Source organism: Heterocephalus glaber, unplaced genomic scaffold (genome assembly GCF_053883595.1).
Source record: "Heterocephalus glaber isolate CG9 unplaced genomic scaffold, H.glaber_assembly_v1.0 deba00001457, whole genome shotgun sequence".
NCBI lineage: Eukaryota > Metazoa > Chordata > Mammalia > Rodentia > Bathyergidae > Heterocephalus > Heterocephalus glaber.
This window is the reverse complement of record NW_028258305.1, coordinates 1,391,999-1,411,869: the sequence shown is the minus strand read 5'-3', so window position 1 is coordinate 1,411,869 and position 19,871 is coordinate 1,391,999. Positions and strand designations below refer to the sequence as shown.

Sequence of the window (19,871 nt, the reverse complement as noted above, 5' to 3'; positions counted from 1 at the left end):
AACTAAGAAAAACTAAAAGTCTCAGACACACTTATACATAGAACTGTGATTATACAAAAATTATTTAGTTTGTGATTTATAAAACAACAAGAACTTTCTTACCTTTGAAGTCTACTTCTCCATTCCCATCTGTGTCAAATATATCTATTACTCGCTGTACTAAAGGATTCTGTTGTAATTCAGGCAAAGACATGAACTCTTCCACGCTCAAAGAACCAGAATTGTCCAAATCGAGCTTCTTAAATCTCTTTCCTAGCCTTTTAATTTCATCAGCATCAACTGAAAACCAACAACAACAAAAAGGTAGCAAGATTAAAAAAAAATAAAACTATATAATTGTTATAGGGGAAAAAATTCCAACGCTTATTCAACAGTATAATTTCCAATTTGATTAAAAGTTCATTATATATATATGTAGACTAATTACTTCTAATAGAAAAAGTATGACAAATATTTTACTTGGTTACCTTTCTGTTTGTTTGCTCTTGCCATAATATAGTCAACTGTATGTTGAGTACCTAGATATCCCAAGAATGACAATGCTAAGCTGATCATGAAGGTCACAGGAGATATCCCAAGAATGACAATGCTTAGCTGATCACAGAGATCCTACTAGACAAACTAAATCAATCTCTGCTCTATACCACAGCACTTTTATTTTTACTTCCTTTTGTGAGTCTTCATTTACCTTTTAAGTTCATGGTTTAAAATTCCAAGGCTATTCAAAAGTTTCCCTCCTGTCTCACCACACAATATGCAATTCCCCTCTTTGGAGGCAATGTGATCAGTTTCTTAAATATTTTTCCAGTTTTAGCTAACTTCTTGATACTATCTTCAAGTATGAGCAACTGAAACACAGTTATTTACTAATCTTAATTTGAAAAGCTAACAAAATTTACCTAATAGTTTAAAAGAAAAAAACTCACAATTTTAGAAACATTTGAATTAGTTTATAAGTACAGTTCTCTATAAAAATTTAGTATCAGGTCTCTTTACCTGCATTCTTAAAAAGACTGTCTTTTTTTTTTTCTCTTAAATTACATTATCACCATTTCCCTTAAAGTATCAAGCTAATTCAGGTAACACTGATTATGGCTTACTGGAAATAGTACCTACCAAGTACTTAACAAAAATTAAATGCAACCACTAATCTTTTTAAAAATAAAATGAAGGCAAATATTATATTGTTCATAAGCAGGTATATATCATAGCCCAAAATGTTACAGAGCAAAAATATATGGCATCCTCATTATAAGAATTAAAAAATTAGCTGGGTGTGGTGGTGCATGCCTATAATCCCCACATTCGTAGAGGCTGAGGCAGGAGGATCACTGTGAGTTTTGAGGCCAGCCTGGACTACATGGCGAGACCCTGTCTCAAAAAAATAAATAAAATAAAATAAAATAGTGTTTAATATAAAAAATTGAACATTACAATATGTGTACAGCTACAAGATAGCATTCTAATATGAATTCATTTCTACATAACAGACAGAGAGGAATAGTGTCGACAGAACACGGAAATTTCATAGTTTCACAGGGATTTTCCCAGTTCAGATGCTCCTCCATTTACAATGGGGTTACCTGCCAATTAACCCATCACAAATTGAAAATAACGTAAGTTGAAAATGCATGTAACATGCCTGCCAAACATAATAGTTTAGCCTCATCTACCTTAAATATGCTCAGAACATAAGTTTATGGTTGGGCAAAATCATCTAACCCAAGCCTATTTTATAAATAAAATGTTGATCCCCTCATACAATTTACTGATGTATTTTTTTAAAATTGGCAACAGAGTACACACAGTGTAGAGTATCAGTGATTCACCCTCTTGATCCATCATGTGGCTAACTAGGAGGTGCAACTCACTGCTCTGCACTGCATCTTGAAGGTATTATGCTGCATATCACTAATCCAGGCAAAAGATCAAAATTCAAATTTCAAAGTATAGTTTCTGCTGAATGAGTATCACTTGTGAACCATCATGTCAAGGACCATCTGTGTGTTATGAAGAGGCGTAGGGAAGTTTTCTCAAATTAAAAAGAGAATCTTAATACATAAAAAACTTCAAGAAAAACTTCTCTCATTTTTTATCTCCATCCTCAAAAATACCATCGTTGAAGATGGTTATACACTGGGTCATCAATAATGTTTACACAATTAATTTCTACTGAAGTAAATGATCTCAAGAACATGTACCTCAAAGTAACTGTTTAAGGCTCATAAGTGATAAGCTATGATGTTTAACACAAATTCCAGAGTTAATTTGTATTTGTATTTTTAAGATCATTATTTTTGTTAGTGCTATTACAAGGTGAAGTAGTATTAGTGATATATCCTACTCAGATTTTTCCCAGATATGAATGTGATTTTGTAGCATGTGAGGTAAAACTCCTTTACGTTTACTGAAAGAATCATCTACTTCAAACAGCAATATATATATAATAATAATCTGATCAAAATTCAAATATATATTTCATGAGCACATCAACTGAATAAAACATTTTTTTACTCATTAAAGTGTTTTTCTTCTTTAGTAGAATAGATGACAAAGGTGAAGTATTTGAATAAACCGTATTTTTTCTGTTTTCCATTGTGAAATCAGTTATCTTGCTCCTGTGAGAGGGATATAATAAAAGTTCTACAATTTCTTTTGGGTTTTTTGCTTATTTCTTTATAATACCTCAGACCAGAGTCCACAACTTTCTCACAGGTATTCTGTATACAAACAAGTGCTCGATAAATGTTTTAAGTACTAATTAAAAATGCTTCAGACTTTAAAACTTATTGATCAAAATGCTATCAATGTATAAAATAAAATTCTATTTACCTAACCAGATGCCAAACTACAGTATTTAGTAAACCATTTAGAAGAGTTTCTCAAAATGCATAGATTTTGCTGAAGAGCCACACTCTCCATGCTTGCCTCAATTTTACATCCATACCAAAGATTGTTAATTGTTTTCCTCTTGCAATCTAGTTTTCCCTTAGTTTAAAACAATGGAACAAAAAAGATGATGGGAAAATACATCAGCAGGTATATTAGAAGTATAAAAGAAAAGACACCTCTACACAAGTAAACAAATTTGGATGAAAAGAATATCATTAATGGAGTGACAGAGAAAGACAGCACGATAATTAATATTTGTGGAAATTTATTTATTAGATTCTACATGGTAAAGCTGGGAAATGAGTAAGTTTAGAAAGTTGTCTATCAAGAAACTGAACTTAGACTTGAAGGATTGTTTCAGTTACCTGGAAAAACCCACTATCGAGAATCTAGCATTGCAATCTTAAGTAATATTAAGAAATTTGAGAGGGTGGAGATGTAAATCAATGGTAGAGAAAGTGTGATCCAATCCACCTTTTTTTTACATTGTCAACATTCATCTTTTTAAAAGGTAAAGTCAGTCCCACTGCTAGCTCCTGTGCTTAAAAATGTCTCGTGGATTCCCAATAATAAACAGGATAAAATGCCTTAAGCCTTTGACAATATTTAGCTTCAACTTAAATTTCCATCTTAACATCTTACCCCAAAGTCCTTTTCTTTAGCTACACTGTTCTGTGTACAATTTTGCTAAAGCATAAATTTCCATTTCCTTATAAACCTACTGGAAGTTCCTTGCTGGAACACTCTATGAGACTATCAATTTTTCCCTGATTAAAGAAGAGTATCTCATAGTTGTGTGGATCAGTAACTCTCTCTCTAGCAAAAACCCTTAAAAGAATATTTAAAATCCATTTACTTTGTGTTGCTATAAATATCTTATGAAATATTATAAAGTAGTTGATATTTGTTATGGATGAGTAGCTGAAACTTTCAAAGGCAAAGCAGACTGCCAGTGAACAATTTCACTTTCACAACACAGTTGTTGTCAAAGGGCTTTTTAAAAATTTTAAATTATTACTAGTACATATTTTCAGTACATTATGATTACACTCATCCTGGGGAGTTGGTAACATGTGCATAATACATTTTAATTCTTTTTACTTCCTTTCACCCTCATGCTTCTCCCCTCTCCATCTCTTGGTTCCTTCTCATTTGCAAAGATATATCTCTCTGTTTCCTATTGTCAGAGCTTCTTCTTTTGGGGGGGGGGGGGTACCGGGGATGGAACTCGGGTCCTTAAGCTTGTGCAGCAGGTGGCAAAACCAGTGAGCTAAATCCCCAGCCCTTGTTAGAGCTTCTTAAAAAGCCCCTTAAGTGTGACCTGGAGAAAACAAGCTATTTAATCTTTTCATTCACCACCTTCTACATACCCTGTGCAGACAAAACTCCCCTTGAACTTCTTTGAGAAGCCAGTAAAATGTGTAAGGAAACATTATCTCTCCTCCAACCACCCATTTATTTCCTCCTCCTCTCCTTCCCTTATTTCCAGCTGGGATAATGATGAATAAGACTGACACTAAATATTTTGTATTTACTGTCTAGTTGAGGCTACCGGAACACCTGAGGTAGTCATACTTAGGCCGAACCTATGGCATGCATGCTGCAGCATTTTCTTATCACTGAAGGCTGCTCTAAAAGCACTGATCTACAATATTTGAAATGAGCTAGCTTGGAAAGTAAAGCCATAAATATTTTTAAGCCAATCTAAGAATACTAACTTTCAAGAACAAATGGCAAAAGGTGTTTTAGGTGTTAAACAAAGTCACTTATTTGGCTGTTACTGTCACTATAGAAGCAGTTATTCAAGCATTTCTACTTGCCAGCAATGGACTAGATAGGCTGTGGGATATCAGCACCTACTAATTGCCTACAAATTAGGCAGAGATCTTTAAAATAGATCAAACCCATCTTATTAGCATGATTAACTGTTTTCATTATGTTCACAAAAGATCTGCACTTAGCATCAAACAGTGAAGAACATATTCCAACTTTAGGCACTATCTTGTATCAAAAATGTTTTTCCTATTGTTTAGGATCCTCTCTTAAAAAGAGATGGACCAAAAAAAAAAAAAAAATCACCCTCTTGACTCATCTTATGACTCAGAGTTTGCTTTTTCACATTTTGCCAAGTTGAAACATGTTAATTTTCCACTTTTGGGGAAGGATTACCTTTTAAATAGTTGAAATGACATTTCCAATTTAAATTACATCAAAGTATTAAATAATATGAGAAGTCATATACTGTTATCTAAAATCTAGGCAAGATAGTAAATGTAAGATCTTTTAGTCTGATTTTATAAAAACGAAATAGTTATTAAGGAAGTGACAAATTGCTAACACAAAAACATCAGATTAAATTGTTGAGATCTTCCCTGGATCAATGCTCTATTTTCAAGGACAAGTATAAAATTTAGATGGTAACTCATTTTAACAAGTGATTTCAAGAATCATTAGTGCCACCACATAATTCAGAATTTGGTTTTATAATGCTTATGTTGCTACAGTAAATTTTAATATCAACTCCATTTATTAATACCAGAGTAACATAATACTAAGACAGAAGCTTACGTATTCATCTATCTATGAAAAAGTATAAACAATATCTTTTCAATATATTTATGTACTTCTTTTATTCAGAAAAAAGGAATTTAAGGGTTTCCAAAATAGAAGAGACCTAAGTCGCTAGCTCGTAAAGCACTGCTATTAATACACATGCATGAAGCTGCCACTCAACTGTTAAAAGAGTTAAAAAACTCAAAAGAAGTCTAAACTCATTTAGGTGGCTTTTTAGTTTTCTCAGAGTAAAAAGAAAAAGAAGAAAGAAAAAGAATGGTGGAAAAATAAGCTTTCTCCAAATTTTAGGTGATTTGCATTAAATGTAATAGAGAACAGCAGTAAAATTATTACTCATTCAGCAAACTTTTAAGACCACATTATAAACAACTTATTACCTATTAATAGACTAATAATTTAATAACAAAAAAAATCCTTTTTAAATTCACCTAGCAACATTTTGAAAGAGGGCTGGGGATTTAGTGCAGTGGTTCCAGTGGCTGCCGCGCAAGCACAAGGTCCCGAGTTTGATCCCCAGTACAGGAAAAAAAAAACATTTTGTAAGAAATATGCAACACGTCCTAGGCAAAATCCTACAAAAAGAATTCTTTTCAAATTTCACCAGTCTGTTTACTAAAGCATTATTCATGGGTTCAGTATTATTTCACCATTTTTAATTTCTCAATTTTTGAAACTATATTTCAATGCTGCAAGATGTCTACCTTAGCCACAAATGCTGTGATACCACCATGACACTGTGTCCTACACAAGTGCATCAAGGGATTTGCGACATCAGTACATCTTGTTATTACTGATGGTGCCTTTAACCACTAGGCCAAGCGGCCCCTGCCAAATTTCTCCACTACAAATCAGTTTTGTAGTTAAAAAACATGGGGGCAGATTTAGCTCAGTGGTTCCACCCCCTGCCTTACAAGCTCAAGGTCCCAAGTTCGATCACCGGTACCCACCCCCCACCAAAAACAGGGGCAAGGGGTATGAGACAATACAATTACTCTATTTCTCTTCAAACTCTGACCTAATTTAGTACCATCAGTAGGTGATCCCATCTTCAACAGTTATTACTGTATTTGCCTAAGAATAATTTTCTATTCCCTCAGAAGCACAAAATGATTTTGTGAAAAAAGATAAAACTTCTCTCTTCTCCATTTATTCCTTTAATTGTCTATCAGCATGCATTCATAGATATCTATTTTATTCTATGAGTTAAAGTCTAATACTATCACAAAACAATGAATGTTGGTGAGGATGTGAGGGAAAAGGAACCCCATTTCATTACTGGTGGGAATGTAAACTAGTACAAACCACTATGGAGAGTCCCCAAAAACCTAAACAAAGTTTACAGAGCAAAATTTTTACATGAATAAAATACTCAGCTATCATTAGGCATTGCTACATTGTTAAGAGAAGTTTTAGTCTGGTCCAAGCAAAGTATTATCACTAAAAAAACAAGAACTTTTTTCTTTCTTTTCTTTTTTTTGGTACCTGGGATCGAACTCGGGACCTTGGGCTTTCAAGGCAGGCATGGCGCCACTGAGCTAAATCCCCTGCCCAAACATTTTTCTTTTAAGAACAGAAAAATAATAATGATCCAAAATTGCCATTGTCACCACAAATTTCAAGTCATCAAGTGTAAAGTTCTTATGTTCTGTTTTTATCTGGCTTGTCAGTAAATTTATTTTTGTTGGGTGTTGGTATACTATTTTCTTTTTCCAAAAGAGTCTTAAAGGTTTTAAAATTATATTTAAAAATTTATTCTGGACAACTTCTAAACTAGGCATTTTTATTTTATTTTATTTTATTTATTTTTTTGGTACCGGGGATCGAACTCAGGTCCTTGCACTTGCGAGGCAGGCAACGGAACCACTGGGCTAAATCCCCAGCCCTAAACTAGGCATTTTTAAAAACAAAGAGTCCAACACTCCTGCCCCCACATAAAAACTCAGGTTGTGTTAAGAATATACTTCATATATATATATAATATACTTCCATAGTTACCCGTTTCACTTCACCAAAAATGTGTATACCACATTTATTTGGCAAATTCCCTTCTCTTCGGATGCACTTATATTTCAAATGAAAAAGGAAAATAAAACACAATGATGATAAACAACAACAACAACAACAATAAAAAACAACCTAAACCAAGAAATATGTTTTGACCCAGCTGTAACATTCTTGGGTATATTCCTAACATACTATATTACCTTGATTTTCAAAACCAGCCAAGGACCTAAATAATAATAAATTTTAAAAACTACAGGCCAATTTCTTTAATGAATAGAGATGCAAAATACTCAACAAGATACTGGCAAACAATGCAACAAATTATCCAAAACAAAACAAAACAAAACATTATGACCAAGTAGGTTTCACGGCAGGGATGCAAGGATGATTCAATATACCAAAATCAATAAATGCAATACACCATTATAAAAAATCCACCAAGGACAAAAATCATAGGATCATCTCAGTAGGTGGAGAAAAAGGCTTTGACAAAATCCAACCTTCACTCATGATAAACGCTTAAGGAAATAGGTATAGAAGGACCTTATCTTAATCTGAAAAAAACCCATTTATGACAAACCTACTACCAACATCATATTAAATGAAAAGCTAAAAGCTTTCCTTCTAAAATCAGAAATCAGACAAGGATACCCACTATCACCACTCCTGCTCAATATAGTACTCAAAACATTAGCCAGAACAATCCAGAAAAAGAAATAAATGAAAGCAATACATAGAGGAAAGAAAGACATCATTCTCATTATTTGTAGATGATATGATCCTTTACACAGAAGATCCAGAAAATTCCACCAAAAGACTCCAGGAATAGTCAAATTCAACAATGTAGCAGGATACAAAAATCAACACAAAAATCAGTAACATTCCCGTACACTAATAATGAACTCAGTGAGACCTGAATTAGGAAAACAGTACCATTCATAATAGCATCAAGAAAAATTAAATATTTAGGAATTAACCTAACTAAGGAAGTGAAAGATCTCTACAATGAAAACTCTGGAAAAGGAGATCAAAAAGGACATCACAAAATGGAAAGCTATCCCCCGTTCCTGGATAGGCACAACCAATACTGTCAAAATGGCTATACTTTCAAAACTGATATACAGATTTAATTAATTCCCAATCATAATATCAACAGCTTTTCCCATAGAACTAGAGAAAATTGACATGAGAGAAGACCCAGAATAGCAAAAGCAATCCCCAGCAACAAAAGTAAAAATAAAAGCAGGAGGCATCAAAATTCCAGGCTTCAAGTTATATTACAAAGTTACAGTGATAAAAAACAAAGTTACAAGTGCCTGCACGGTACTGGCACAGAAACAGACATGTGGATCAACAGAACAGGACAGAGGTGGCAGAAACAACCGCAGGTACATTTAGCCATCTGATCTTAAATAAAGGGGCCAAAAACATCTCCTGGAGTAAAGATAGCCTCTTCGGCAAATGGTGCTGGGAAAACTGGCTATCCACATGCAGAAGACTGAATCTAGACCCATATCTCTCTCCATGTACTAAACTCTTAAATCAAAATGGATCAAAGATCTAAATATTAAAACAGAATCAAGCTGCTGGAAGATAAAATAGGTAAAACTCTTAAAGATACAAGTACAGGCAAGGACCTTCTAAACATAACTCCGACTCCAAAATTACATCAAGAATCAACAACTAGGATTGTAACAAATTAAAAAGCTTATACACAGCAAATAAAACCACCAGAGTGAAGCAACAACCTAGAGAATGGGAAAAAAATTTTGCCAGCTACACCTTGGTCAGAGGACTAATATCTAGACTATATAAAGAACTAAAATTAGACCTCCCAAAATAAAGGATCTAAGGCCAGGGATTTAGCTCAGTGGTGCCACTCCTGCCTGGCAAGTGCAAGGTCCTGAGTTTGATCCCTGGTACCACACAAACAAAAAAATCCAATCAAAAAACAGGCAACTGTGCCAGGGATTTAGCTCAGTGGTTCAGCCACCTGCTTTGGAAGTGCAAGGTCCTGAGTTCGATACCCAGTACCAAAAAAAAAAAAAAAAAACCTACAAATGATCAAAATACATAAAATATTGTTCAACATCTCCGGTCATAAATGCAAATTAAATCAACACTGGGATTCCATCTTACTCTAGAAAGAATGTCTATCATCAAGAAATCAAATAACAAATGCTGGCAAGGCTGCACCTGCACATGCGCATTGGTGTGAATGTAAACTAGTACAACCATGATGGAAATCAATATGGCAGTTCCTCAAAAAGCTAAAACTAGAAATTCCATTCAGCCTAGCTATTCCCTTTCTAGGCATCTTCCTGAAATTTAAAGATATCATAGAGTGATACATGCATACTCATGTTTACAGCAACACAATTCATGATAGGTAAACTAAAGCACCTGATATGTCCACCAACAGATGAATGAATAAAGAAAATGTGGTTATTTATACATAATGGAATACCATTCTGCCACAAATAAAATAAATTTCAATTTTTAAATTTATATTTTTGTAAGAAGATGCATGCACCTTGAGACCATAATATTAAGTGAAATACATCAGACACACAAGCTTAAATATCACAGGGTTTCTCTTTTATGAGAAACCCAAAACAGAAATAAAGAGCAAAATAAAAGATAATATGAAACAAAGAGATGGGACAATTTGCAAATGGGAAGAGGACCATGTCTATGAAAGATGAATGGATAATGAATATGTGATATATATATGTATATATATGTGAATATTATTCAGTCATAAAGAAGGAAATTACACCATCTGTGGAAAAATGGATTGAATCTGAGACGATCATGCTCAGTGAAATAAGACAGATGCAGAATGTGAAATATCACGTTTACTCTTATATGAAAAAACTAAAATATAAATAAATAAGAGAAATGACAGGAAATGAGAAGGCAGACTATTGGAGTTGGGGAAGGGGATCAGGACGAGTTGGGAGGAAAAGGTTATGCTGGTGACGGAATTGAAAATGACTGAGATATGTTACATACATGTACCAATTCCCATAAATGAACATGACTACTCTTGTGTTATAAACATGCAATAATTTTAAAAAGCTATCATTATTCATTTTGTCACACTGTTCCAGGTTTGGTTTTAGGTACTACTTCAGGCTGGCTCCTATGTGGCTCTTCAGCAATTTCTCCTGGGTTTTTTCTTTTTAAAACATTTAATTTCTGGCCCCGTAATATATTTCAAGTTCACCCTCACTATACATTAAAAAGAGATTCCCCAATCTAACAAAAAAATTTAGAACTGTACTACAGAATGAAAACTATGAAAAAATACTACTCCATTGTAGGATCTCAGAATTATATTTGAATATTTTAAAAAGAGCCATCAGAAAGGACAAAATTACCTATGGAGACACATGTATTGAATCATTTGTCAGGACCACCACAAGGAAAAAACCTTATGGTGTTATCAACAAAAGTTACTGAGAAGTTTTTCAACATGAATACTAATTTCAAAATATCATCTATTAAGGTAGATATTTTCATAATACCCTAAATGAGAAGGAAAAACCACCAGGGGGTGCACTAGGTTAACCTTCCCAAGTAGCTCCAGAAAAACTTAAATTTTAGAAGGACCTTGTTTATCAACCAGCAGTTTAGTATTTATATTCTCCGCAGGATACTTTGACTACCGAATGAACAAAGAAAGCATTCTATCAATTTAAATACTCAAAATACATATAGACACAGTCACATCTGGCTGTATTTTTTCTTAGCCATGAAAAACTGCATCCATTTAAAATGTAGAAAGAAACAGAAACAGCAAATAAATATATGAAAAAATGTTCAACATCACTGGTCATTCAAGAGATGCAAATGAAAACAATGCTGAGATTTCACCTCACTCCAGAAAGAATGGCGGCTATCATGAAATCAATCAATAACAAATGCTGGTGGGGCTGTGGGGAAAGAGGAACCCTGCTCCACTGCTGGTGGGAGTGTAGACTGGTGCAACCACTGTGGAAATCAGTATGGAGATCCCTCAAAGAACTAGGACTGGAAGTCCCATTTGACCCAGCTATTCCCCTGCTAGGTATCTTCCCCAAACAAAAGGATCATACCACAGTGATATATGTGCACCCATGTTCATAGCAGCACAATTCATGACAGCTAAAACTTGGAAGCAACCCAATTGCCCATCAATTGGAGACTGGATAAAGAAAATGTGTTTTAATAAAATGGAGTACTACTCAAGCCATAAAGAATGAGAAACTAGAGACATTTATAGCTAAATGGATGTACACTGAGGCAATACTTTTAAGTGAAATAGGACACACACATGTGTAAATATTGAATAGTTTCTTTAGTGTGAGAAACTGAAAGTGTAAATAAGGACTAAAAGGTATAACAGATAATGTGAAATAGGAAGAAAAGGGCCAAAGGGGAAGGATAAGTGAGAGGGGTAGGGGAAAGGAAAGAAGGGAATGGAATATGAGAAAAAGAAAAAATGGAAAGTCTTTGTAGATAGGGAGGGGTGGAGGGGTTGATGGGAGGGCAGGGGAATGGGGGAAAAAATAAGAACCAAGATGGATTATGTAAAGGTGCAAATTTCCAATGATGAATGTCTTTAAATTGTATACGTTAAATGTACCAATAAAATTAATTTTTAAAAAATGTACAGGATTTAGAAATATATCATAACTTTAGAATACAAGCAGTAACATGCACTTTTGGTGCCTCTAGATTATAAAATTCTTACATATTTCAAAAATATCAAGTAATTGTCAAATATGCTGATGCTATCCCCACCAACAAAATTACCAGGTTGCAATAAAAATCCTAAAAAATTTATAAACCTTTTAAAAATGATATTCAAAAGGTGAATTATTAAGTATATAGTTCTACAGGTTTCGATAAACATATGAACCTATATAAGTATCACTACATTCACGAATAATTTCTATCACCCCCAAAATGTTTCCTTGGACCCCTCTACAGTCCACAACAAACCCAGGCAAGCATGGTTCTGCCTTCTGTAACTAAATTCTACTAGAATTTCATATAAATAAGATTATACAATTTGTACTCCTGTGTCTTCTTTTACTAAGCATTTTATATTATTGATCCATCTTGTTACATGTCAGTAATCCCTTTTTACTGCATAGTACAGTCCACTGTATAAATACAGTACAATTTGTTCATGCATTCATTGGTTTGTAGACATTCTTGTTTCCAGTTTGACCTATTATGAATAAAGCTCCTATAAATATTAGTCTTTCTGTAAACTAATGTTTTCTAGGAATTTCTGAATCAGAGGATAAGTCTAGTTTTACTTTCAGAAATTGTTTTCTAAAGTGATGTGATGTTTTACACTTCCATCAGCAATATGAGAATTCCAGTAGCTGTACATCCTTGCCAGCATGTGATATTGTCAGTCTTTTATGTATCTTTGTGAAGTGACTGTTCCTATCTTGTTTTGAAAAAATGCTACCTAAAACAATTCACAAGATTCTCTTTATATTGATAAAGTCCTTTGTTATTTTTGAAGTATTTTCTCTCAATTTTGAGGTATTTCTCCCATTTTTGCACAGATTTTTTTTTTTAAAAAGCAAAAATTTTAAATTTTTACAAAATCCATTTCCCATTTATGACTCATGTTGTATGTACTTAAAAACCTTTTCCCACCCCTGGTCATGAAAAATATCTATGTATTCTTATATAAGTTCAATAATTTTAGCTTTTATATTTAAATCTATGATCCATATAATTTTCTCATTTGGTCTAAGGAGGATTGGAGGGAAACCTTTTATTACACATTGAAATGTAGGTATTTTATTCGAAAGGTTCTCCTTACAATGGTGCCACTAGCACGTCTGTCAAAATGCAATCATATGCAATGATAAACACCTAAACAATGCTGGACCCTCTACTCAGTTCAACTGACCTATACCACAGTCTAGGTTTAACGGTAAATCTTTAAGTCAGAGCACTGGCCTCTTGTTTGTCCTTTTCTCAATTCTTCTGATTCTTCTAAGATTTCTAATTCCTCAGTGAATTACCAACTAGTTTAATAATTTTTACAAAAATCTTGCTTAGAATCTCATTGGGATGGTCTTGAAGATCAAGATCAATACAAGTAGAACTTCCGGTCTGTTTCTTTGCCAGTGCCATGCTGTTTTTATCACAGTAGCTTTGTAGTATAGTTTCAAGTTGGAGGTTGTAACCCCCTGCCATGTCTCTGTTACCTAGAATTGCTTTTGCTATTCTGGGTCTCTTCTTCCAAATGAATTTTTGGATTGTTTTCCCAAGGTCTATGAAGTATGCTGCCGGGATTTCAATTGGGATTGCATTGAATCTATATAGCAATTTTGGAAGTATAGCCATTTTCACTATGTTTATCCTTTCTACCCAGGAGAAAGGGATGTCTTTCCATTTTCTGATATCTCTTTCAATATCTTTTTTCAAAGTGCTATAGTTTTCAGAGAAGAGGTCTTTGATTTCTTTTGTTAGGTTGATTCCTAGGTATTTCAGTTTTTTGGATGCTATTGTGAAAGAAATTGTTTGCCCTATTTCTGTCTCAGTGAGTCTGTTGCTCATGTAGAGGAAAGCTATTGACTTTTGTGTGCTGACCTTGTATCCAGCTACTTTACTGAATTTGGTTATTCAGACTTTCAGGTCTGCTCCACTGCTGGTGGGAGTGTAGACTGGTGCAACCACTCTGGAAATCAGTATGGAGATTCCTCAAAGAACTAGGTCTGGAAGTCCCATTTGACCCAGCTATTCCCCTGCTGGGTATCTTCCCCAAAGAATTAAAAGAATCATACCACAGTGATCTATGTGCAACCATGTTCATAGCAGCACACTTTGTAATAGCTAAAACTTGGAAACAGCCCAAATGCCCATCAACTGGAAACTGGATCAAGAAAATGTGGTTTTTTAATAAAATGGAATACTACTCAGCCATCAAAAATAAGAAATTAGAGACATTTATTGCTAAATGGATGCACATTGAGGTGATACTCTTAAGTGAAATAAAGAGGACACACGTGTAAATACTGAATAGTTTCTCTAGTGTGAGCAACTGAAAGTAAATAAGGACTAAAAGGTATAACAGATAATGTGAAATAAGAAGAAAAGGGGCAAAGGGGAGGGGGAAGTAGGAGGGGTAGGGGAAAGGAAAAAAGGGAATGGAATATGAGAAAATTAAAAAATGGAAACAAAGTCTTTGTAAATAGGGAGGGATGGAGGGGCTGAAGGGAGGGCAGGGGAAGGGGGAAAAAATAAGAACCAAGCGAGTATGTAAAAGTGCACATCTCCAATGAGGAATGTCATTATATTGTATACCCGAAATGTACCAATAAAAGGATATACAAAAAAAAAAAAAATCTGGAAGCTCCTTAAGCCTCCCTGAATCTCAGTTTCTTAATTTCTTAATTGGTGATAATAGTAACAAGAGGAAAAGTATTAATGTACTTTTCTCTTTCCTTCCTTCCCCTTCTAGGTATTTTATCAAAAGAATTACAGACATCATATTACAGTGATACATGTTTACAGCAACACAATTCCTAATACATAAGTCCTGGCAGTAGCCTATATGTGCATCAACAGATGAAAAATAAAGAAAATGTGGTATAGTCAAACCTTAGATTGTGAGTAACTTGGTTTGAGAATGTTAACAAGACCATCAAACATTTCTAAGAAATTTTAACTTGATAAACAAGCAATGTCTTGTAATACGAGCAATATGTCAGGCCAAATGTCACTTGATTACAACTGGTTCTTTTCCCCCCTCTTCCCACCCTTTCTCTGCATTGATATACATGTGGTTTGGATTATGTGCAGAACACATTATTCTAGCAAACCAAGGTTTTACTGTATCTATGTACAATGGAGGACTACTCTGCCGTTAAAAAGGATAGACCATAAGATTAAGTTAAAGAAATTAGACACACAGGCTTAAATACTGCATGGTTTCTCTTATATAAGAAAATATAAATAAATATAAATATAAATAAAATATAAATATAAATATAAATAAAGAGCAAAATAAAAGATAACAGGATATAGGGAACTAGAGCCCCAAATAAGAAGTGGCTCAAGAGATAAAGGGAAGGGGAAAGGAATGAAAAAAGAAGATATATTATGTCCATGTTCCAAATGCCCACAAGGAATGGGATCATTATGTACTGCAAACATGTCTAGCAAAAAATAAAAACAAAGCAAAAAATAAGGTGTAATGTTAGCTGTGGGTTTTGTGGGTACCCCCTACCAGGGTAAGGAAGTTTCCTTCTATTCTTAACTTGCTAAGATTATTTATTACAAATGGGTAGCAAATGCTGTTGAATATTAATCCATACCTACTGAAGAAACTATGCCTTTTCTTTTATTCTTTCAATGTAGTAAATGACATTTTTTTCCTCCAGTTCTGGTGATCAAATCCAAGGCCTCACACATGCTAGACAATCTCTATACCAGTGAGCTATATCCTCACCCCTTTGTTTAAAAAAAAAATTTGAGATAAAGTCTCACTGAATTGCCCAGGATGACCCTGAACTTGGAATTTTCCTGCCTCTGCCTCCTAAGTAACTGGAATAACAGGTATGCACCACCACACCCAGCTTGTTTTTCAAGGAATTTTTTCATCTAAAGTGTATAACTTATGGGCATAAAATTGTTCATAATACTTTATTATACTTCTAACATCTGTAGAATCTGTAGTGATTTAAGTTCTATCATGACTGATGATGGCAATTTTGTTTTCTTTCTTCTACAATGCTCTTTTCAAAATGCAAACACCATGTATCACGTATGTACTTCCTTCTCCTTAAAAAAAAAAGATATGACCAAAAATGACCAGTACACTAGAACTCAGCCAGCTGAATGCTGTTCAAATACAAGCTAATACAATTACCCTAAAACTAAAAATACATTCTTAGAATGGTATTGAGATCTCAATGAGTTTCACAATAAAAATCTGTCACAGAAAAGCTATAAAAAGGACTAGAACTACCTTTGGTATAAAAAACAGAATGAAGAAACAGACCTACGGGGTAGGTACAAAGTATGATATTTAAAAATTACATTAAAATGTTTCAATTAAAACATTTTATTACAGTAAAAAAGACTGCCATAATCCCTCAAAAAAGTTCCCCACTCACTTTAAACACATGCCACTTTCTGAAGCCATTCTGTAAGTCTTATTTCTTGGGTACCTTGTGCTCTCGTGGCTGCTCTGATGTCCTGTGTGAACTCAAAATGTTTACTTCTCATGGTCATTTTGACTTTAGGAAGAGGCATGAGTCACACAGTGCCAGATCCAGTGAATAAGGTAGGTGAAGACACTGTAATGTTTCTATAAGCCTGCCTGTCTCTTGGATGGCACTCGGCAGGCGCATGCACTGCATTTCTGATCACACCTCATAAAGACAATTATTTTTATCAGCCCTTATAAACTGAGTAGTTAATGCTGTAAAGGCTGATGGCTAAACTGGGTAACCAGGATTTTATGAAATGCTTTCTAATCTAATTTCTTTTGTTAGTTCCACCTGAAGAGCTAGCCTAGGTGCTTAGGTCAAGATAATACTATGCATACAGCTCTTTCTCTTCAAGATGGCTACGCCGGCGACACCAACGAGTGCTCCTCCAGCCACTCTGGCGCCAGTGCCGGCGCGGCTCCTTCTCGGACGCCGGCCTCGTCTTCGGATCTGGCGGTAGCGGCGGGCGCACCAGCAGCTCCAGGCCAAACCCCAGCCTCAGCACCGACCCCAACGCAGACCTCAGCATCCGCGCTGCAGGATCCGGCACTCTCGGGGCCCTTCCCCGGCGGCCAAGTGGTCAGGCTGCGCCCAGTTATTTTGGCCTCCATCGTGGACAGCTATGAGCGACGCAACGAGGGTGCTACCCGAGTTATCAGAACCTTGCTGGGAACTGTTGACAAGCACTCAGTGGAGGTCACCAACTGCTTTTCAGTGCCACACAATGAGTCAGAAGATGAGGTGGCTGTTGACATGGAATCTGCTAAGAACATGCATGAATTGCACAAAAAAGTCTCTCCAAATGAGGTCATCCTGGGCTGGTACGCCAAAGGCCATGACATCACAGAGCACTCTGTGCTGATCCATGAGTACTACAGCCAGGAGGCCCCAAACCCCATTCACCTTATTGTGGACATGAGTCTTCAGAATGGCCGCATGAGCATCAAGGCCTATGTCAGCATTTTAATGGGTGTCCCAGGGAGGACCATGGGAGTGATGTTCACACCACTGACACTGAAATATGCATATTATGACACCTAACGCATTGGAGTTGACTTAATCATGAAGACCTGTTTTAGCCCCAACCGGGTGATCGGACTCTCGAGTGACTTGCAGCAAGTTGGGGGAGCACTGGCTCGCATCCAGGATGCCCTAAGCACAGTGTTGCAATATGCAGAGGATGTACTGTCTGGAAAAGTGTCAGATGACAATACTGTGGGCCGCTCCTTGATGAGCCTGGTTAACCAAGTACTCAAGATAGTTCCTGAGGACTTTGAGACCATGCTCAACAGCAACATCAATGACCTGCTGATGGTGACCTACCTGGCCAATCTCACAGTCACAGATTGCCCTCAATGAGAAACTTGTAAACCTGTGAATGGGTCCCAGACAGCACACCTACCTATCTTGAGTCTCAACTGTAACACCCAGCACAAAGTGGAGGAGAAATGGTTTGCGGTCTTGAGTCACAAAGTTAGCTACTTGTGACTCCAAATAAACATAGTCTACCTTTTGTAAAAAAAAAAAAAAAAAAAAATACTATGCATACACCTAATTTGTATTTGGGGCCTAAAATAGTATGAATATTCCCACTAGAGGTAAATAAAAACCTGACCACATATTTCTAAAATATCCTTCTAACCCATTTTCCAATTATATTACTGATTTTCCTGCTGAAGGCTTATAGGGTTGTTTTCCTCCTTTTGGTTTATCTATATTGTGGTTCAAATCAAAATAGTAAGTTGGTAAAAAGCCATCATAAAAACCTATCTGTCAAGCGTTTTTCTCTAAGCCTGCTTAAAGATATAATCTTCATTTTAAAAAACTAGAATATACATTACCTAATTCAATAACAGATCTTATTTGAAAGACTTGCCTCTCAAACAATTTGTCTTTGTTTCACAGGTCAAATCCAACCCCATCTCACTATATTACATTCTCCAGGTTTTCCTTTTACCTATTGCTTCTGTATCATGGTGCAGCAGAATGCTGACTGCATTTTTCTTTAGCTTTGTACTACTTTCCACCCCAACCTCCTGGAAAAAAAAAAATGTGATACTAGCACAACAGAATGCATAGTCAAGAGACATCAATTATTCAAGACTTAGGTATGGCTCCTCTAGAGCTCAGTTTGGTTTATCACCAAGAATGTCTTAACTGCGTCACTTAGTTTCTGCCTTTTTTTGCTTGTTGGCTTGCCTTATCTTAGCTCTTAACATTAAGAAATTCCAGAACACAACACACCCTATACAACTGTTTTTACTTTGTTCCTGAAAACATTCTTCATAAACAATTTTGGTTTTTTATTCTAATTAGAACCAACTGCTTTCTAGGCCCATGGTACTGTAGTTGTTCTAGAATTTTCACTGATGTCTTAAGGATTTTGTTTTTGGGGATTGCATTTCATCTTCTTTATTGAACTTCTTCTATTTCATTTTGCTAGGTACATATTCAACAATTTATGGAATATCAATTTCTGAAAATGTCTTTAATTTGCTCTCACACTTGAGTAACTGTTTAGCTGGTATCAAATCCTGGATTTAAGAATTTAAAATTCTTAATAACTCCACTGCTTTCAAGCATCTGATTCTGCTATTGCTGCTGCTGCTAAGGAGTTCACTGCAGTAGACTCCTATTCTTTTTAGGTAAATTTTTCTATGTTTAGAAGTTTTTAAAGTCTCCTCTTTACTTCTGGAATTTTAAAATTACAGTGTAAATTTAAATGTAGACTTTTTTTTCATCTAACCTCAGCAATCCAATCTTTTAATGAAAAGATTCATTTTTTTTCAGGTCAGAGAAACTTTCTCCTACTATTTCACCATTTTCCCCCTTTCTGTTTTATCTAATACATTTCCTAGAATTTCTTTCAATGAGATGCTATTATTATCTGTATTTGTCCCCAAAGTCCTTATTTTCTTAGAACATTTTCCCTATCTTTTATCTTTTGTTCTAACATTCTGAGAAAGATTTAAGGATTTACACTTATGTTACATGGATAACTAGGCCTTCTTAACCACCTAAAGTAAGTGACTGCTACATACTAGCCCAAAAATTATTTGAATTCATGATAACCAAATTACTATATGTTGTGGACCTAACTGCAAATCTGTTAATTGCTGCCATGACACCAAAATGTGAGAGTATGGACACTGAAACAGAGTGGCGCTT

General features: G+C 35.1%; 1 protein-coding gene and 1 pseudogene across 3 annotated transcripts in view; one reads left to right on the top strand and one right to left on the bottom strand.

The window, feature by feature from the left end:
• The window catches only part of Ppp3r1 (protein phosphatase 3 regulatory subunit B, alpha), a 68,732-nt gene that overhangs the window by 10,084 nt on the left and 38,777 nt on the right, over window positions 1-19,871 (bottom strand). For all 3 annotated transcript variants that reach the window (XM_087216274.1, XM_087216273.1, XM_013074079.3), the window contains exon 3: window positions 103-279. In XM_087216274.1, coding sequence (XP_087072400.1) covers window positions 103-279 — 177 coding nt within the window. The remainder of the gene's footprint in view (window positions 1-102; window positions 280-19,871) is intronic.
• On the top strand, window positions 17,059-18,098 carry LOC106009835 (eukaryotic translation initiation factor 3 subunit F pseudogene; annotated as a pseudogene).